The sequence below is a fragment of the Haemaphysalis longicornis genome, unplaced genomic scaffold (genome assembly GCF_048455015.1).
Source record: "Haemaphysalis longicornis isolate Haplotype H1 unplaced genomic scaffold, Haemaphysalis longicornis Haplotype H1 scaffold_6, whole genome shotgun sequence".
NCBI lineage: Eukaryota > Metazoa > Arthropoda > Arachnida > Ixodida > Ixodidae > Haemaphysalis > Haemaphysalis longicornis.
This window is the reverse complement of record NW_027526407.1, coordinates 157,153,888-157,175,491: the sequence shown is the minus strand read 5'-3', so window position 1 is coordinate 157,175,491 and position 21,604 is coordinate 157,153,888. Positions and strand designations below refer to the sequence as shown.

General features: G+C 51.8%; 1 protein-coding gene across 1 annotated transcript in view; it reads right to left on the bottom strand.

Annotated features, from left to right (window-relative positions):
* LOC144141225 (dual specificity protein phosphatase 16-like) overlaps window positions 1-21,289 on the bottom strand; it is a 55,311-nt gene extending 34,022 nt beyond the window's left edge. The window contains exons 1-2 of the mRNA XM_077672781.1: window positions 21,007-21,289; window positions 463-601 (exon numbers count right to left, since the gene is read on the bottom strand). Of these exons, the coding sequence (XP_077528907.1) occupies window positions 463-537 (75 nt within the window). The 5' untranslated portion in view covers window positions 538-601; window positions 21,007-21,289. The remainder of the gene's footprint in view (window positions 1-462; window positions 602-21,006) is intronic.
* Window positions 21,290-21,604: the final 315 nt, after the last annotated feature.

Below are 21,604 nucleotides of genomic sequence, written 5' to 3'. Positions count from 1 at the left end.
GACCACAGAGCTGTGTTTCTTAACATGCGCTGACATCACGCAGCACACAGGCGCCTTTATGAGTGCGGACCACACGCGGCTGCCATGTACCGGATTTATTCCATACTTAAGTTGCACCAGTGGATAAGACGCACCAACGAAAATTTGAGAAAAAAAAAAAAAAAAACTACGACTTATATATTGGAAAATACGGCATAGTACATGTTTTGTGTCTGATTCTGTGAACTGTTCCTAGCCCCAGCCTCTCAAATAACATTCCACCAACTGTCCGGACACCAACTTCAGTTCTGCTCACAGAGAACACCGCCACAGGGCCACAGAGGCGGCACACGCATCCAGGCTAAAGGCCTGCGTGCCTCGCAAACGGGTGCAGGGGGCAGTGAGAGCAGCAATGTGTGCACTGCAGTGGAGCCCACTTGGAGGACACCCCCCAGGTACACGCACGCGCACACGCACACTCACCTGCTCGGGGTCGGTGCGCAGTCGGCTGGCTAGCTGGGCGACCCCCATCAGGGAGACGACGGGGTCATCAGCCATGCCCTCTTGCTGCGCTCAGGCCGCCAGGCCAGCCTGCCGCCAGCTCGCTGCCCATCCTGTCTGCCTGCACGGGGAAGCCACCATCATCATCCCGTCTACGCCCACTGCAGGGCAACCAACTATCCCGGTCCTGCGCTATGCGTGACCAATTTATCCCCGCAAACTCCCTGACCTTTCCTTGATCCTTGCTGCTCTTGCCTTCTGCAGGGATACACTACGTAACCCTTAATGACCAAGCCTAGTACTGCCCCGCCCCTCTTGAATCTAGCTTGCTCACACACAAGCACTGCAGCGAATAACCCCGTGTGCTCTTTATTGCAAACGCAAAGCTGCTAAGACACGGCAATGCGACACCTACTTCTACAAGTTCCTCCTCTTCTAGTTAAAACTCATTGCTACCTGAAGTTTGCACTCCAGATCTGTACACACAGCATGCAACACCCCTGTGCTCTGGCAAAACCACCGACCGAAGGAGCCCCTCCGGGGGGGCTGTGTTTCAAGCCACTCCTCATTTTTACAAGCATGAAGAATGTGCCGAATATCGAGAGCAGCGTTAAAGCTGGGCCACAAGTATCAGCCATCAAAGCGCTTCACAAGCCTGGTTGTGTCATTGAGAACACTGCGTATCGTGTGCGTGCAATGAATCAAATAATAACAGAAAGCATTGTCGTGCATGCTTCACAGGCCCACACAGCTGCAGAGAAAGCCCTAGTGCACACCCCAGCAGCAGCCCTGACAACACTGAGTTCAAATTCAAGCGGCCCGAGTTGGACAAACAACCAATGGCTCCAGCAGTGGCCAACAACACCTGCACGGCTGGCACTCGACCCTCTCATTTGTTAACACGTAATGCCTGAACGAGTTACACAACCGAAAGCCTGCAACTTTCTAAGTCTACAACAGCACGCGACATGTTCGGCCACAGATGGTAGGCCACCCCTCAGTGTGAAACAGAAAGAGATGCAGCATCATAGGACCTTGCGTTGCACTGTAACCTGCTGCCACTGCAGTGCTGTAGTTTCAGGCACTCCCTAGCCAAAATGTGCGCCATTAGGCCTGGGACTCGCGCTACGCCGCCACCTACGGCAACGTGGAAATTAACAGCCGCCAACCACAATGTGGGTTGGGAGAAACCACACTGGCCCACTCTAGTGAAGCGCCAGTGCACCCAGTTCCAGTGCACTCGTGTAACTGCCACTTGGGAGCTCTAGCATGGGTAATGCTAAAGAACTCAATGTGCAGGTTTCAATACCTCTTATGCTTCTCCACTTCGCGTTGTGAGCAAAAGTTGGATTGTATTTCGATACCGGTCTTGTGTTGCCCCTGTAACCCGAGTATACGTCTCCCACGCAAGCCTGTTATGTGGCGATTTTATTTCTGCACCATGAACTGTACTGTGTTGCGCGGCTGCAAGGATGCAAGTTTGTATCACTCCTGCCTTGGCCACCAAGAGGTGGCTGGCAGTATGTATTAAATAAAATAAATAAATAAATAAACTTTGCACGTTAGCAACAGTGCGGCCACAACAGTGCAAAGCTATATGGGTGTCTGAAAAGGCAACCTCGAAAACACATCCCATGAAGAAACACACAAGTGTGAAAGAGATCCATGACTGATTTACCACGCAGTCGATTGATTGTAGGGTTTACCGCATCGACGCAACGCAGGCGATGAGGCGCGCCGTAGTGGAGGGCCTCCGGATTAGTTTGGACCACCTGGGGATCTTTAACGTGCGCCGAAATCTCGTACACACGGGCATTTTTGCGTTTCGCATCCACCAGAAAAGTGGCCGCCGCGGCCGGGAATCAAACCCGCTACCTCGTTCTCAGCAGCGCAAACACAAAGCCACTGACCCTGCGTGGCTGGTTTTATCACGCAGGCTCTGCGTTATGCCTTGCACAATGCAGCAGGCTGACAGTCCAGGGAGCACTTGTGGCTTCAACCTTTTTCCCCCCCGTCATCTAGGAAAGCCACAGTAATAGAACAGACTGCAGTGCGGCCACCAGCCGCTTTCTAGTTCCCATTGAATTGCATCATATGAAGGAGGCAACATACTGAGTCTGTTTTGGGTATTTATCACAAATACTTTATTGCCAACATTATCAAACCCATGATGCGGCAGGATTATTGAATTTTCAGCTAACACTGCTAATGTCTCAGTGAATAAAGCATCGTTTGCTGCCGAACAAGCTCTTAGACAACTACTATATCTACACCAAACGTTCTGAATAAAACAAAGCTGTATGCTGTTTTCACGGTAAGGTCTCCCACTAATGTGAGTGGTTCCAGAAGCAGTTCCATTAAGGACTCTAATTGCGAGTTGGATAAACGATAACCAGGGTGAATGCATAAGAGGCAATTCGGTATCTACCCACTGAAAACTGTTGCAGAGAAAGGCAGCGAGCATGCCATGGGACACATTTCTGTGCAAGTGCCGTCGCACTGCCAGGGTAGTGAGTACAGCGAGTTGGCCTGCTTTGAGTTCAGACACAACAGGCAGCCTTTTTGTCTGCAGTGAAGGATTTCACAACATGCCATGAGCACACATACAGGTGCACACATTAAGAAAAAGCAAAAAGCGAGGACAAACGTGCAAGTGTGAAGAAAGAATTGCAAGCCTGATTTTGCAAAGCTGGCAACAGATGATCTGAGTGCTTAACTAAGTACCCATGATCATCCTATGCTAGCGGCAAAGAACGTTGCGGCATGGCACTTTGTTCTGCACGTGGAAAACAAATGTAGGATGGGTGGGTGACACGAGCGAAGGCAGAGGTGTTGGCACAATCGATAGAAGAAGATTGCCGCACTCGCGTGCTCGAGCTTGAGTGTTCCATGACCACCACGAGAACCAGATGTCCAGGTCCTGCGTTCCCTGCTTGATCCGCGATACAGTGGTGCTGAAAACCGGCCCAGGCTCCCGGTTCCTCCCTCCATGGAGCATGAATGCCGACTTTGGGGGTGCCTGCGAGACGCTATCACGAAGGCGATCACCGCGCTTGAAGCTCTACTCGAGGATCCCACTGCACCTAATTCCGGGCTATGTCACCCAGAGATGAGTGCCCTGGATGCCAAGATCCAGGCTCAACTCGCGGACGAGGCCTTTCAAGCCGACTACAGCACAGCATTTGCAAAATTCGATCCCGCGTGGACACCACCCAATCATCGCCCTCTGCTGTCGCCGGTCCCTCGAGCTCCGCTGCTGGTTAGCCTACGCAAGGTCCAATGGTGAGCAAATCCACGGCTCGTCCCGCCGTGCCAGTTCCCCGCGTCGCCCTTCCCAAGCTGGAGATTGCACCCTTCTTTGGGGACCGTTGCAAGTGGCAGGGCTTCTGGGAACCATTTGATGCCACCATCCATACAAACCAACACGTGACGAAAATGGACAAATTCAAGTACCTCCACTTGTACATGACCGGGCCCGGGACTGGGCAGTGGAGGATGGCTATGAAGCTGCGGTCAAGATCCTCAAAGACCGCTTTGACCACAGAGACCAACTGATGGTGGGTCATGTCGATGCCCTCCTCACCACAACTCCGGTGAAGACCTCTGCGGACGTCGAGAGGTTGCGGAGCTTGCATGATGAGATTCGCCTAAACTCACTGGAGGGGCTAGGCGTGGCGCCAGACCGGCCATTGGGTCCTGCTAAAGGCGTTGCTACACGGCATTGCTCTTTACCGGCAACGCATGAAAGAATCAGCAGCAAATGAGGTGACTGGTAATGCCCAGCAAGTGTAGACGACCTTGCGAGTTTCTCTGAATTGAGGTGGAAATTCGGGAGGAAGGGCACACGGACAGCACCGGCCCTCAGGTTCGACGCCCTCCACCACCCCGGCCGACACCCAATGAGAATTTTGTTCCACCGTCGGCCGCAACACTAGATGCGCAGTCACCGCCTCCTCCTCATGGGGACTGTTTGTGGCGGGCGAGGCCATGGGATCGCGCGATGCACCGCGAATGTGCCACCAGACGAGAAGCGACGGCGACTGCAAACAGGCAGGCTTTGCTTTTGGTGTGGCAAGCAAAATAATGTTGCATGCGCCTGCCAGACTGCTAGAACCTTGTTACCTTGTTGCGCAGCCACTGTTCGCGCCGGCATCTAACTTCACTGCGCGTCGGTGTACACCACCAGGCCTGCCCACTCAAGGCCTGCCATGCCCAGACCTTCCCACTCAGCGTCCTCGGTGATCACAGCCTCAACAAGCATCACACGCCCACTCCAGTCTATCTTCTCGTGAGGGTTTTGTTAGACACGGCCAGTGGACATTTGTTTGACAGGACGTATCGCGTGCTCTGGGCTGCTCCGCTGAAGGCGCTGAGGACCTCAAGCTGGTAACCTTCGACAAGAGCCACCCTACAGCAGCTCACAAGCATCCTCGCGTGTCGGTTACGGTGACCAGCCAGAACAGAGGGCAGCAAGTCACCATCGACGCCCTGGAGGTGCCAAGCATCTGTGCAGTTACGAGTAGCCCGATCGCAGATGAAAGGCACAGATTTATGCACGACCGCGGTCTTTCCGCCACTGACGCTCTTCTCGCCTCAGCTTACATGGACGACCACATCAGTATTCTAATTGGTACCGACCACTATTGGCACCTCACTGACGTAGAATCACTACTAGGCTGGACTCTTCAGGGTTCGCACACCAATCGCAGAGACCATCCTTTGGCGGAATTGAGCGCTCTGACCCTGGCCCACGGGGAATCCCCGCCCGACGACATCACAACAGATAAGCTCTCATCCCCACGGCCCGACGTCAGGAAGAAGAGCATGCAATGTGAGGCTCCGCTCCCGGAAAAGAAACCAGGACTGCATGCCAGCGTGGATGTGCCGAAGGTTACCCTTGTGTCGGTTGGGGGTGTCTGAGCCATAAAGAGCTCCCTGGATGCCCCCGACACGAAGACAGCTGCGTTTTGCACTTATGACCCACTATGCACAGCAGTCGTGAGAGACAATGCCAAGAAAAGAAAAGGCCAGCAAGAGCAGCGAGTGAAGAGGCAATCTGATAGTCCAGACGGTGTTACCTCATCTCAGGTCCCAACTAGTCCCACTGTGTCACAACTCGAAAAACCGAGTGCACCTCTAGTAACAGCAAAGACGAAAGGAAAGTGACCCTCACTACAACAGATAACACCGGCTTTCTGTCTCGTCAAGCCGAACACGTGCCTGCCCCAGAACAATGGGCCATTCGAGCCATCGTCAACAAGCTCAGAGTTGAAACGCCACTGGAGGTACCGACAGACGGTCACAAAGCGCCTGTGGCAAAGATGGCGGAACGAATACCGGCTGTTTCTGCGGTCTGGTCACAAAGCGCCCTCACGTCCGCCACACCGACTCGCAATCGGAGACATGGTTGTAACGCACGACAAGGGATACACACCAACGTTTTGGAGATTCGGCCGTGTGGCCAAGTTGCTACCGGGAGGCAACACAACCGTCCGTACCTCTGACCTGGGCAATAAATGGGGCGTCGCATTCAACGGCTCTACTTTCTTGAAGCCAAACCGTAGGCTTCTTGGCAGGCAGGGGAGTGTGTGGAAAATAAATGTGGAATGGGCGGGTAACACGAGCGAATGCAGGGGGCGTTGGCACGATCGATAAAAGATCGGCCGCACTCGCGTGCTCGAGCTTGAGTGTTCCATGTTCCCAAGAACCGTACGTCTGGGTCCCGCATTTCCTGCTTGATACTCCAGATGCTGTGTCAGGTTTGTCCAAAATGGCCAATACGGCCCCCACTACCCCATAGGCCAAAATTGTTTTCATTTATTTTCTAACCCCGCACGTAAGTGCTCTTTTTTTCTTTGCTGTCAAACAAAACAAGCCACAGAAAGTGACCACTGTGTAAGGTTTCCGCACGAATAAAGAATCGGTTTACTCAAAAAAAATTTACACGCTGTACATGTCAATGCAACTATTTGCACATGCCATCATGACGCTTGACTGTTTTGTCGACCAGCCCTCTTGTGCGGGATCCCCAGCCGAGGATATCACACACACCACACCAGTGGGCACTGGGGAAAAGGAAAGTCTCCAAGAAGTGCCACACCGCGAGTCCAGCCTGAACAGCTGCACCGAGATGCCTCAGTCAGGTGTGCGACCGCTGGCTCGAGGCACTTTCGAACCAACCACTTGCAAAGGGGCCCCAAAGAGGTCCGCCAGGAAAGTCTCTGCTGAAAGGCCGTGGCGACATGCGGTGTGGTCTCAGGCAAGAACACCACACCAGGAGCAATGCCGAGGAAAGTTGGCAGCACCAAAGGGACGCCACCCAAGATGCTGCCTGACAGCACAACGAGGGTGCTCAAGCCCAGCCAGGGCCACAGAGGAGGCCCCGAGCTTCCACCACAGAAGGCCATCCACACAGGCGCAGAAGAGGACTGCACCACCGGTGATGGACAGCGTCCAAGCACTCTCTCCCTTCAGCTGAGCTAAGGACGAGGGCCCTGGCTACCTGCGGAGGGCCACCATGCGTGACAGCCGCCTAGTGCTGGGTCCCACCATGCAGGGGTACATGGGTTTGGGAGCAGTCTTGGGAGGCAGCCAGAAAGGCCTCAAGGAGCACGTTTGGAGCAACCAGAAACCCCTGTTTGGCAGGGGGCTGGCACCGGATTCTGCGCCGGAAACCCTGCCAGTTAAGTTCAATCTGCTTATCTGCTATATCAGGCGTTCTACCATGCACTAGAAGCTATTCCGCACCAGGAACACAGTCCTTGTACTATATCTGGAAATATGCCGAATCATCTTCCTTTGGCCACAGCGAGTGCACCCTGCTATCACCATGCGCAGAGTCTAAGAGGATCGGATAACAGGCCTCGCTTCGTCTCCGGTAGACGGCAGTGCTAAGTGAACTCATGGCAGTATTCCGTAAAATAAGGAGTTTGCTTGCATTTTTGTATCCGGCAGTGGTTTCGGTGCGTGCGATGCAGAACATAGCTTTGTCTTCGCCCGTCATGGGGTTGCAAGAGTTGAAAAACGTACACCCTCGACTACATAAGGAGAGCGCCTTAGAAGGCAATAAATATTGCTGGACCCCCCTCTACATAAGCAAAGATAATCCTGAAATTCACTAGTGAATATGAGTAATTACCTCTGAAGAAAGGCGAACTGAATTAACAAGCGACGGCAAAGCGTTGAAGACTTCGTTTGTTCAATACATGCTCGTCAAAAATGGTAGTGTAAACTGAACTTCACCTCCAGTGAACTACAACCTTTCGTGTGATCTCTTTTCGATCTGTTTGCTGTGTGATACGGAAGCATTTCATTCAGTTTTGGTCTTTTTCAGCTGGCACCGGCAAACAAAACCATCCAAATGCGGCACAAATAAACCCAGAGTGAAGGCGGCTAAGGCGCGCAGTGCCTGCGGCCCCACTCATAACCTTGATCACACCGAAACCATAATCGCATTGGAACACGATGTTCCAGCTAAGTTTTCAGGCTCGGGGCATCGTGGCGGTCGTATCTCACAGCCCAATTTGGGCTCTTCGGCGCAGGACAGTGCTGACAAACGAGTTTAGTGCAGAAAGGGCGACTGGGAGCAGGATGGCCCAGGTGAACAAGTTTGGCGCTCAATGGCGCTGCTGTTTCCCCCCTGGTGCCACCATGTCCTCAGAAAACCCTCTCCTGGTGACTCTCTTGCAACCCACATGTGAGTGCATTAACTTGCATCCAACGAACGATTCACGCAGCATGAGAAGGGCCACTGATGTCGAGTTCATGGTGTGGCCCTGCAGCCGGCTGCGATGGCGTCCTGGTACATGCCGGCACAGTCTTCGCACTACGTGTACCGGAGGTGTCGTGCCCATTAGAGATGCGGTACAGACTCCGAAAGCAAGGTGCCCTCATCACTTCCCTAAGCTCCCCCTTATCCTTAAAAAGGCCACGCTGACAAAACACCAGTTTGTTTTATTTGAAAGATTTCGTGTTTTGTAGTGCCCGCAGCGTTTGTCCAGAAGCAAATAATGCTTTATTCACTCCGAAATTACCTAATTAATTCAAGTTGAAATTTTCATTCTCCCGCCAAATAGTGTGTTTTCGCGAAATCTGCAACGACATCACAAGAACCACTCTGCAGCCGATTGCGGAGCCTCGTTTACAGTTAGTCAACCTAGATGGCACCACCATTCCGTGAAGGGCCATTTTCTGCCTTTGCTTCATTTTTTACCGTATTTGTACCTGGCTTGTTTTTGTTGAGGTAAAAAATAATCGTTTCCTGAAACATGGTGTTCACTTGACAAGTACGGTCACTCAAAAAACACCGTCGCTGGCGCCAATCGGACACAGTCGTCTGAGGCAACCCCAAAGCACCACAGTGATGTGCACCTAAAACAAGCATAGTGTCTGCAGTACCAACAGCAGTACGCATCGGTACTTCTATGCTTACGAGTGCTTTCGTAACTTCCACTGTTTGTCCCACCATTCTTAGGGCTTTCAAAAGAATGTGCCCTTAATTTAGGCGCAAAGACCTCGTTCAGACAGCTTATAAGTTCTGCCTAATCTGCGTTTGCTTTTGGCGGCCTCAGCCAATCGCAGAGCTGTCTGGTATGACATCGTAGGTTCTGTTGCGGGAAATGAGCTTGTGGGTCGCATGGCCATTCCCTTTTTTCCTAATTATGTAGCTTATCTGAGCGAAGTTTATGCAAAAGGTTTTGTCGGTACGATTCTAGTGAGGCAATCTTTCGAGTGAATCAAACGTGTTTTGTCTGAATGGTCCCTTTAAAGAGGCCATGCAGAGAAAATGCCAATGCCAATAGCAATGGCACCAATTTTATCACAAACAAATAATCTAGTTACCAAGGTCTGCCTGAATTGAAGCAGGAGTGCTGGCCAGATGGGTGTCGTCACGGGCACGGTCCACCTCCGCCATAATTTGCCCCTACGAGTTTGTGGCGTAGTCTGCCAACAGCATCCAAAGAACCAAGCCAGCTCGCCAACGCAGGCTCACAGGACATAGACTTTCTCGTTGCAGCATGCAATCAACGTAGACTGCATTACCACCAATGATATAGCACTCTGCGCTGATGAAACACCAAATCGTCAGCAGTCAAGGACTGCACCAATGAAAGTGTGCGTTCGGTGGGAGCGGATGTTTAGACAGCTGGGAGAGTGCGCTATTTCGATCAAGATGAAAGCCTTTCCCAGTAAGCCTGAGGTTACAGAAGAGTGCCACTTCTGAGAGGGGCAATTGTATTAGCGCAGCCTCCCCAAGCCAATTCGTGAACGTTCACTGGCAGTTTTTGCAGTGCACTGCAAATAAAAATGGTCTCCAAAGGCGCTTCATTACCGGCAAATCAATGACGACTCAGTGAGAACATACACAGACTGCATGAAATTAACTGTTCTGAAGGTGAACAAAAGAAAAGGAAGCTGTTTTTTGTTCCTTGCATTGCTTTTTTTAACTTCTTCATGCTGCGTTCTAGCCGGCACATCAGTTTCTCCATAGCGGCATACCTCCACGGACTATGAGCCGTAGAAGTAAGAGCATTTTTTTTTCTCTCTGGAGTAAGATCACAAAGCTAAAAGGTTACATTAGAACTGCTTCAGTTATAATGCCTGCACTACTGCAGTGACTGTACCACTGAGCACACAATCGCTGGTCTGATTCACAGCATTTTTCCTTCTAAACGGTAAACCTAATAAATGTCTGGCTGTCCAGGATTCCGGTGCACATTGCGGTGCACATTAAACAAACCTGTAACACAATGTGTTCCATTGCGCAAGTTGTGCCCTTGGAAGAAACAGCATGCCAACAATTGCGCATTTTAACTTGTGGCAGCTGTACTTGGTGTAATTAACTATAGAATAGCTAGCAGTTATTGCATATGTGTAATGAAGAATGATTAAGTCAGCTAAACGCACATGCATAAAGGGAGAAATGCAAGCGACCCTTTCTTCACATGAGCAGTGCGGAACATGTGACGCAGCCTCATCTTGCGCTCACCATCTCCTGGCCAGACTCTCTCTCACAATCACATCAGCTCCTTTCGCCTGTGCTCTGGTGCAAGCAAGAAAATCTCAGCTGCCATCACAGAGAAATTGGCTTTCCAGGGAAGCCGGAAAAAAATGTTATTGCTCCTTATTCTGCGCATGAGTGTTATATTGTTTCTCGCCCACTCTTCGACTCAAACAACTCTGTATAAGAAAAAAAAAAAAAAATCAGAACTCTGCTACTGTCTACGGTGTGAGTGTGGGCCCTCAGGCACCTTCAAGTGGTTCTTACAGTCAGGTTTTGCCTGGGGGACCCCCAACTTTTTGTTGGAAATAAAGCTTGAATTGAACTGAAATGACACACCAGGTGCACAAAGGCAAAGCGAACCGATAATGCCAGCTGCACATGATTCCTCCTCACCATCAACAGAGGGGGCCATTCAGACAAAATAAAAGTTCGTTTTATTCAAAAGATTTGGTGCTTTACAGTGCCCCCAGTGCTTGTCCAGCAGCAGACGGTGCTTTATTCACTGAGAAATTAATCAACTTCGGTTAAAATTTTGACTCTCCCGCCAAATCGTGTTTCGAGACGTCTGTGATGACGTAACAAGGACAGGTCTTCAAGCGAACCTTGGTGGGCTGTTTACTCTGCAGCAAAGTGTGGAACACTTTTTTTACTGTCAGCCCTCCTAGATGGCGCCACCATACTGCACGGGGCCGCTGTCTGCATTTGCTTTGTTTCTGACCGTACTTGTTTTTGTTATAGTAGGTACAGTAAAAACTCGTTACAAGAGACACTCAAGAGAGCCGGAAAATGTGTCTCTTGTAACCAAGGTCTCTTGTATCCAAAAATTCTAAAAACACTGAGGAGTTGAGCTGGATCATTTTATTAGATACCACCATCAAGGTGTGCTTGATCCTGTCAACAGAACATTACTCAGGATGGCTGAAAGAAGTCCTCCAGGGTAGCTTGCTTGTTGGAGAATGCAGACCGAAGGAGCTTTCTTCCCAACTTCTGGAAGTAGAAGACTTCATCCTATAAGCCTTCCTGTTGCTGACAGTATCTTCGTAGAGCCCCGAGGTGCTCGCCAGCTTCCACTGCTGACACTTTTGGCTCCACAATGTCCTCCTCATCCTCCTCTTCCAGTTCATCGTCCAGGGCACACGCGCCATTCACTTGTGCCACGATCGCCTCATCCGTAAGCCCATCAGAGCACACGAGGTCCAGATCCGTAGAGACAAAGTCTTCAAACTACTCTAGAACATGCGCAGACTCTTGGATGAGGCCCCAAGCTTCATTGTATAGGCCGTTGTCATTAGGGTCTTCCATGTGAAGCCCCTCTTCCACCACGTCACCCCATTTGAAGACAGCTTTTGTGAAACAGTTATTTCCAGGCAGCTGAAATTACCTCAACGGCAAACCTCACGTCGATGACAGTTGCACAGTCTTGCTGCATGTCCAACAGCAGGCGTTCCGCCAACTGTGTCCTGTACTGTGACTTGACCGAGTGCACAATCCCTCGGTCAATACGTTCAAGGTGGGATGTGGCGTTGGGAGGGGAAAAAAACAACCTTTGTGGCTTTCAGTGCAGGGACTTTGGTGCGGCAAGAAGCATTGTCCCCAAAGAGGAGCGACATGGCGATTCTGAGCATCCATCTTCTAGTATTTTAACAGCCGGGAATTGAAAATGCTGGACGTCATCCATGCAGCCTGGTTGCATTCGTACGTGACGGGAATGTGACGCCAGTGACTGAAACAACGGGGTCGTTTCGACTTCCCGATCGTGAGGAGACGCTCCTTCTCCGTTCACGACATGTTGCAACAAAATAGAACGCTCACCCACTCTTTGGACCGTTTCCCGTAGTGGAACGCATCGGACTTGAATGACAGTCTTTCCTGGCCTCATTTTGTAAAATAAGCCGCTCTCGTCTGCGTTGAACACGTCATCGGGGCTGCAACCACGAAGTAGCTAAAGAAGCTTACTATCTCTCCATGAGGACACACAGTTTAAGTCAACTGAATCACTTTCTCCCGAGATGCACTTGAACGAGACGCCGTTGCGAGCTTTGAAGCGATCGAGCCACCCTTCACTGCACTTAAAGTCGGTACAATCAAGAAGGAATGCTAGTTGCTCGGCGTGTTTCCTGAGCAACACACCGTTCACGGGAATGTTCTTGGCAAGCGCGTCTCACAGCCACAACAGTAAGGCTTCCTCCACCTTTAGATAGCTGGCTCCCCAAAGTCTGATTCGCTTCGCTGACAGTCCACCGTCCTCTTGTTGCTTTAAGATTGCCTCGCGGTTTTTCATTATGGTGTTGACAGTCTTCCGGGAAAGTCCAAACTTCTCCGCAACCGTCGTTTGCTTTTGTCCAGAGTCCACATAGCTTATGATTTCAAGCTTATCCAGCAGAGAGATCTGCTTTCGCTTTTGACATTGTCGCGCCCTTCACCAGTGATGCACTGCTGGCTTGCGAAACAGCGCCGCAAAAAAGTCAAGGCGGCGTAGCGCCTGCACGCAGGTCAAGATGGCTTCTCTTCTGCCGTTGCCATTCCGTCCCGCGAGTCCCACGCTACGCTAGGTTCATTTCGGCGGAGTTGCGTTCTCACGCCGTCCTACGAAATTGGCTGCGAGCGCAAAAACGTCACAGATAGCTGTGCGCACCGCCAATAAGGCGAGACTGCTTGAGAATTCGACCGTCCGGAAAACTTCGGGAGAAGGGGTGGGCAGCAGATGCTAACTGCCGACGGAGATGGGGCAAAGCGATAGCGGCACGAATTAGAATGCCGGCGATGAGTGAGGTGCGGAGTCCCATCGTGGCAAAGAGATTCATTTCAAGATAGCCGGGACGGTCGCCCTCCTTCCCGCGACTGTTGGGCTGCCGACGATTCGTACAACGCTGTCTCATGGAAACATGGCGACGGCTCAAGTGCCCGACTTCGACGAGCGCGGTGGACGCTGAGACAGAAATACTACTCAATCGCGCATGGTTGCAGAATCGCTGCAGTTTGAAAATAGTCGCAAGCATGCGAGGCATGACATCTGGCTGCGAAACGGAACAGAATAGAGCCTAGGGAATGAAAATTGCAACGCGTGTGGTTTGTACTACGACGTCGGCCCCCTTACGCGAGTGTTTTCGGGTTGTGTCTCTTATAAAAGGGAGCTGAAAATGTTGTCTTCAGTAACCGAGTGTCCCTTGTAACCATGTCTCTTGTATGCAATGTTGCTAACATGGCGAACATAGGGAGACCAACCAAACCATTTTCAAATGTCTAATAACCGAATGTCTCTTGCAATGAGGTTTTACTGTAGTAATCGTTTAGTGAAACACTGGCTGTGCTCAACAAACAGGGTCACGCAAGAGTGTCGCTTACACCGATCGGCCAGTGTAAGACCACCCCAAAGCGCAGGACTGGTGTGCAGCTATAACAAGCATAGTGAAGCTATAAAAGTGAAACAAGCACGCAGTACCAACAGTAGTACCCACTGGTGCTTCCATGTTTACATGTACTTTCGCAACTTCTATGGTTCACCCCGCCTATTCTTCTGCTATAAAATGAATATGCATCGCATTTTTCTCACCTCAGCCAATCGCACACCTGCCCATAGGTTCTAGTGTGGGTGTGGCGACGCAAAGCGGCGCTTCCGTGTGTGGTGGAAAGAGCGCATGCGCACGCATGCGCATGCAATCTTCGGGAGGAAGGCTGATCATAAAAGTTCAGTTGTTTGGGACGCGCGTTATTCACTTGCGCTGCTCTGCCGAGCAGCACGTCCCAACATTGGTGACCCGGAATTCAGACGCAGCCACCGGAGTGTCGAACCAGCAGCAATATGGCTTCAACGTCCACGACAGACGCCCTTCCGACAGTCTCCTCAGTCGACGGTAAGCTGCCCCCCTTTTGGACTGCGGACCCCGCACTTTGGTTCGTACAAGTGGAATCGCAGTTCGCAGCACGACGCATCACCACAGACCTTACGAAATACCACTACGTAGTCAGCAGTCTGCCGCCCGCCATAGCCAGTGAAGTAAGGGGCCTTTTACTCGCACCACCTGTTGAAAATGCATATTCAACGCTAAAAGAAACCCTTGTCCGCCGAGTCACGCCCTCCAAACCGCAACGACTGCAGCAACTGCTTCGCGGCACGGAACTCTGCGACTGTGCTCCTAGCCAGCTTTTGCGGCACATGCAACAGTTGCTCGGCGAGACATCAACCACGCTAGATGGAGCGTTGCTCCGAGAACTTTTTTTGCAAAAGTTGCCTTCAGGCGTCCGCATGGTCGTCGCTGCCTCAGAGCACTAAGATTTAACCGCGGCCGCAGAGCTTGCTGACCAACTAGTAGCGATAACCCCGCCCACACCCGTGGCTGCCGTGCAAGCCCAGCAGTCTCAAGACAAACTTCAAGAGATGCGTGAGGCGATTTCGAAACGGTATCAGCTTTGCACGCAAGCAGAAGGGCGCAAACGATAACCGAGCCATACATGCTGTCATCATCGGAGGTTCAGAAATAGTGCCCGTAAATGTGTTCCACCATGCACGTACTCTGGAAACAGCCGGGGCAAGCACTGAGGGCGACCAGTGCTACTCCATTGCTTCCAAGTCTTCCCTCGGTATTCTTTGTTACCGACCACAACAACGGAGTACGTTTCTTAGTCGACACAGGCGCCGAGGTGAGCGTTATACCGGCGTCACAAGCAGAAAGAAAGAAACCTAGTGCATCACCCCTGCAAGCTGTCAACAACACGGTGATAAGAACATATGGCCATCGTTCACTTTCACTGAACTTCGGTTTCGCCAGAACGTTCAGCTGGGTGTTCATAGCTGCCGATGTTAAATTCGCCATACAAGGCGGAGACTTTCTCCAGTTCTTTGGTCTGTTGGTCAACGTCCGCAACAAGCGGCTTCAAGATCCTGTTTCTCGGGGAGCGGTACAAGGCACGCCATGCTGGCACCCCCCTATCAGTCCAACCTTGCTTAGTCTGTCTGGAGAAGCGTACTTCACCGCCATACTACAAGAGTTTCCAGAGCTGACGCGACAGCCACAGGAATTTCCTGAAGTAAAGTACGGCGTCCAGCATCACATCGAAACCACAGGCCCACCGGTCTATGCGCGACCACGGCGCCTGTCACTCGAGAAGCTACGGCTCGCCCGACAGGCGTTTTCCCACACGATGGAACTCCGGATAGTACGTCCTTCATCCAGCCCATATGCCTCACCTCTTCACATGGTCCCCAAATCAACAAACTGTGAATGGCGCCCTTGCGGGGACCATCGAGTGCTGAACCGGGTAACTGTACCAGACCAGTGCCACACATTCATGACATGACCTCCTTCCTGCATGGTGCTACCATTTTCTCTAAAATCGATCTAGTACGAGCATATCATCATATACCCGTAGCACCGGAGGATACTCCCAAGACCGCAGTAACAACGCCGTTCGGAATGTTCGAGTTCCTACGTACACCCTTCGGCTTACGCAACGCCGGCCAAACTTTTCAGCGGTTCATGGATGGCGTTGTCCGTGGCCTCGACTTTGGCAAGGTATACTTCGATGATCTTCTGATTGCTAGCAGCACTCCTGAAGAGCACGAGTGGCATCTGCGATGCGTACTTCATCGACTGACAGAGAACGGCATCGTTATCAATGTGGCAAAAGGCATGCTTGGGGTACCGACACTATCATTTTTGGGCCACAGCACTTCAAGTGCAGGAGTGCAGCCCCAGAAGGAGAAGGTGGAAGCAGTAGGGCAGTTTCCACAGCCGAAAAACATCCGCCAGCTTCGAGAGTTCCTGGGACTCGTGAACTTCTACCGTAGGTTTATCCCGAAATGTGCCAACACCCTCTGCACAGCCTACTTGCCTCACCAGGATCTAAGGCAACTGCCATTCAGAGGAACGACCAATCCATACAAGCATTCCAGATGATTAAGGAGGCTCTTGCAAATGCTACCATTCTCACGTACCCGCAGCCAGGTGTTCCTCAATGTGTAATGGAGGATGCTTCCGATGCAGCGATTGGAGCCGTGTTGCAGCAGAAGGTGAGCGGAGTGTGGCGACCAATTTCGTTCTTCTCCAGAAAATTGAGCCCATCCGAGCGGAGATACAGCACCTTTGGTAGGGAACTCCTGGCCATATACGTGGCTATCCGGCATTTCTGGCATCATGTAGAAGGACAAGAATTTTTTGTTCTCACGGATCACAAGCCGCTCACCTACGCATTGCGCGGGAATTCCGATACTGGTGCGCACATGGCACGGGAGCTCCTCCGAATGTCGTACATCGCAGAATTCACGACAGATGTATGCCATGTCAGCGAGACGGATAATGCTGCTACCGATGCTCTTTCGCGCAGTCCAGTGAATGCCATCAGCCTGCCGCGCAGCGTGGACTTTACCCCACTAACGGCGGCTCAACGCAGTGACGGTGAATTGAAGTGTCTACTGACGTCTTCAACCAACGCCTTGAAGCTGCAATGGTTGGCATAGCCCACAGGGTTCGTATTCTGCGACGTCTCTACAGGCAGGCCCCGACCGTTTGTCCCCTCGAACCTCCGTCGCAGCATTTTTCACTGGCTGCACAGCCTGGCGCATCCCAGGATTCGAGCCACGCAACGGCTATGCACAGCGAGGTATTTTTCAACATTCCAGGATTAATCGAAAGGTTAATCCTGGAATCATACCCCACCCCTAGCAACGACGCACTTAAACCGGTCTTCCTCAGCGAAGGTGACCCTTCACTTCACGCGCTGACTTGAAATATCACGCTCTTCGCGGCACTTGTCAACATTTTTTGCAAATCGCTTACCATCAGGCAGTGTACCAAAGTGACATTGCTGAAATTTCCTCGAAAGTAGCAGAAATGTCAATTCTGCATAGTTGTTTATTGCTTTTACAGTCATGTGTAACAGGTTAACAACCCAACACTATAGTTAGCAAAACTGGTAACAGGGAGCTTTCAAGTTAGGTATTGCCCTAGGACTTTCACGGAACAGTTCGTCGAGCGCTTCGTCCCACGGCACTTGGGATTTCCCCAAAGCATTTGATAACTGAGTAGCCATGTGGAGGCACGAGGAGAAATAAAACCAGAAGGTCCCCTGCATTCAGGTCATTTTCACTACGTTCGAGTGCTCGACATTGCCTTTGTCAATGGTTGCTTTTCTAGCTATACTATTCTAGTCACCCTCAAGTCTTTTTACCCCTTTTATTTCTAATGACTTCACCATGCCCGCAACTTGCCGCACATGCACTTTACCAATGCTTCCAATGAAATCAGGCTCCAAGGTGTCCTTAGCCAAGAGGTATGAATGCTGGCAAGTGGACCTTAGTCCAACGTTCTAAACCAATGCAAACTTGCAACCGCTAACTAGTCCAGTCATATCCTTGTGTAATGTGGACGCAGAATATGCACAACATTACCGCAGCTACTATACTCTACGACGTTTTTTGATACACCTACCCCACACAGTTGGTCACGCTGAATTGCCAGTGTTTCTAGTCGGAACTAAACTCGAATATGCATTGTTGACAAGGAGCCCACACCACATTGCTGCACTCAAATCGATTCAAAACAAAGCCAACATCCCAAGCATGATGCGAGCATGTCACCACTGAGGGCAGAAATGGGCTTGTCACTGCAATGCAGCCCTCAATTGCTTTGCCAACTTTTTCCCCAATTTATTTGCCAGCAAACCTGTCTTAGAAGACCTCAGCGCAGTTATCGACTGATTTTCTGCACATTACGCCGCGAGAGCATTCGCGCATTTTCTTTCACACAGCCAACCAGTGGCCCGTTTCTCTAATAACACACCAGGAAGACGTTGTGCTACGCAATGACAGCCCACAAAATCGACCTTTACAATGGTTGCTCATTTTCGCTTCTGTTCTAGTGGCTGGCTACGTGGTGCCATCGCTTCCAGTGCTTGTTCACTTCATGGCCGTTTTGCAATTTGGTTCAGGCGACGAAGTTCGTGCTTGGTACCAACTTCTGCCATGGACCAGAATGCTTCTCACCAGAGGTCACGGACATTTACGTACAACAGCCAAAATTGCAGAGTGTCCCACATTTGACGGAAATGAAAATGGAATGGCAAAACATGTTGAAATGTGCGCATTTGTCAGCCCCCCCGCTTGATCAGCTGTCTGTGTGCGCAACTTAAAATTTGTGTTGGTCAGTGGGACTATATTACCTGACCATCCAGAACCCGTGGAAAACACAGCGGCAGGTATTTTCTACAGAGAGACCAGGTCTCCTCGAAAATTGTTATGAGATACTTAGGGCCGTATTCCAAGTCCCTCCTACACTCCATTTTTTTTTCCTCCACTAGGATTCCACAATTCTTATGCATGGGGAAATCGATTTCAAGGACCTCCTAGGACCACTGAAGGCTCCAGTGGATGAACGACTCAGAATACCAGGGCAAGCCTCGTTCCCTGTATGCAAGAGAAAACAAAACTACCAAACTACGCAGGAAGCTTTCCAAGGCTGTGTGAACGATCCCAAGATACACTGATTATATGAGCACTTAATCTGTGCACAATGATAGCATTCTGATCCTTGGGAGCGCACATACCCATCATCATCAGCCTATCTGCGCCCACTGCAGGGCAAAGGCCTCTCCCATTATTCTCCAATTACCTCGGTCCTGTGCCAACTGTGACCAATTTATCCCCGCAAACTTCTTGATCTCATCTGCCCATCTAACTTTCTGCCGCCCCCTGCAACGCTTGCCTTCTCTACGGATCCACTCTGTTACCCTTAATGACCAGCGGTTATCTTGCCTTCGCATTACATGCCCTGCCCACGTCCATTTCTTCTTCTTAATCTCTACTAATATGTCCTTAACACGTGTTTGTTCCCTGACCCACTCCGTTCTCTTCTTGTCCCGTAATGTACCCAATCCGCCCCTAATATTGGGGACAATTTGGGAGCTGCTCTGTGAGTGCCCAAGCTAAGGACAGATCATTCGAGCCGCTGCAATGCGGCACTCATTACCACTACGATAGTTTCTCAGGCTTCCCACCATGACAGAATGACGTTGTACAACGCTCTTCCTTGGCTCTTGACGCTGCTGAGCTGCACACACCCACAACGCAAAGCTTCAAGGTGAGCTCGTGTGAAAACTGGAGGCAGCTGTGGTGCAGATTCACTTTAGGAGCACACGCATCCTCAAAAGGGCCCCAATAAATTTTGTCCAGTGCGGTTAGTATGTGCGAATCATACTCAGCATAAATTCCCTCTCCCATATCTTTTGTAGGATGCTTTAGAGGCTTCAGATCTCCCGTGGTTGGCACTTGCAGTGCTTGCACACCAGCAATATCTTGCCTCGAACAATCCCTCCCCCAAGCCATTCTTTGGAGAACATGTGGCATGAAACGGAACCGATTCCAAAGATATTCTCCGTTTCCCTAGTCTCACACAACCTTACATTGCGAAGCTTCAAAGCAGGGACATTACACTCGAGCATAAAAAGTTCACATCTGATGCTACCCCAAGGCAAACGACACGAGGGCCTTGAACCCACACCCACTGTGCAAAATGGAAGGGGGGCCCCGTTCCAGTTTAGTGACACAAGGCCTGTTCTTGAAGCCCTCTCAAAGGTTATGAACGGCTCCAACACGAGAGCAGGAATAAACGCCCAGCCTGTGCAAAACACCAGGTTGGGGCGCTACATTGACAAATGGGTGCGCGCAAAGCGCTCGGGGTTGAGGGACATCATCAGGGGCCACAGGTTGGTCTGCGCTTGTTGTTGCTCGGGTGATGCAGCACAACACCAGACTTCATGGCGTTTGTGAGCGGACCGCTTTTGGGGGATGGAGAAAAACCTCCTCGCCCTCAATGCGAATTTGTGCAGTGCTGGCAAGCACGCCGAGAATGAGAGTTTACACTGCAGCTCAGGATCGATGACGCATCGAGACCTTTGAGGCCCGCTTCTTCGGTGCGACTTGCGTTGCCATCTGCAAGGCGAACCAATCTGAGCCGGTAAGCGGGAGATAGTACAAGCTTGCTGGTCACGCAACGTACGACCAGCTCTGGACACCTGGAAAGACGTCCGCGCGGCGGCGTCACGAGTGGAAACGCTCGGCCCCTTCCCGCTGTTCCGGGCCCCACCGTCATCGGCGGAGCTACTCAACCGGGAAATGCGTAACAAGAGGCCCCGTTCAATGTTGCCGCGTCGTCACGATTTCAAACGAGCTCCTCGCACGAAGGGGGAGGCACCCGCGCCACAAACAGACGGCGTCAAACGGACGTGGCACGCTGCCAAGAGCGCGGCCGCATCGCCGAGCGACCAGCGATGCGACGATCCGGCCCCCCGTCCAGGGCCGAAACCAAAACACGTGCGGCCAGCTCGCATTTGGTGCCCACTCCTGCCGAGGGGGCAACGAGACGAGCTCGCGACTCCGCTGCTTCCGTGCGCTCTTCTTCCTCTTGCAAGGGCGCGCAACGGCGGTTCAACGGACGCCCTCCTCATGACTCAGATCCGCCGGCGGCGGCGGCAGCAGCAGCTCCTGACTCATCGCACATGATTGACACGGCACCCAAGGTACTACTCACCTCGGGCCGCGAGCGGCCATGCAGTTGAACGCGGCTGGGCCAGAAGCCGAAGAAGCGACGCACATCCGACCGGCTTCACTGCCCGCGTTCACTCACACCACCACTGGGAAGGCACACTGCAGCAGGCGACGACACCATGGTCGGCGACGGCGTCGCGGGCGAAGAATTGCGACTGCTCACGCGAGCCTCTCGGGCCGAACCGCCATGGAAGACTCCCCCGTGCCGCCGCGTTGCTTACGCCACCGGGGTGACTCATGCCTGCTGCGCGAAAACCTGGCGCGGCTTTGCACTCCCGGCAGCCTCCTCTCCTTCTTCCTCTTGTTGTGGTCCGCACAGCAGCTGCGCGGCGGCCGCTTTTTTTTTTTTTTTTTTTTTGTCCCTTCGTTTCTCTCGCCGCTGCGTGCGTCCACGTGCGCCACTGTTGGAGTTTCGGGCGATGGCGAAAGCGCTCCGCCCCGACACCGGCGAAATCAAGGAAAGCGGCAGTCGTTGCGACTCGGGTGCGGGTCTAGGGCCCGCAGACTTCGCAGCTCGCCAGCAGGCGTACGCGGCAGGGAAGAGGAGGAGGGGATTTCCTTGTTCTAGTGGTTGGTAAGGG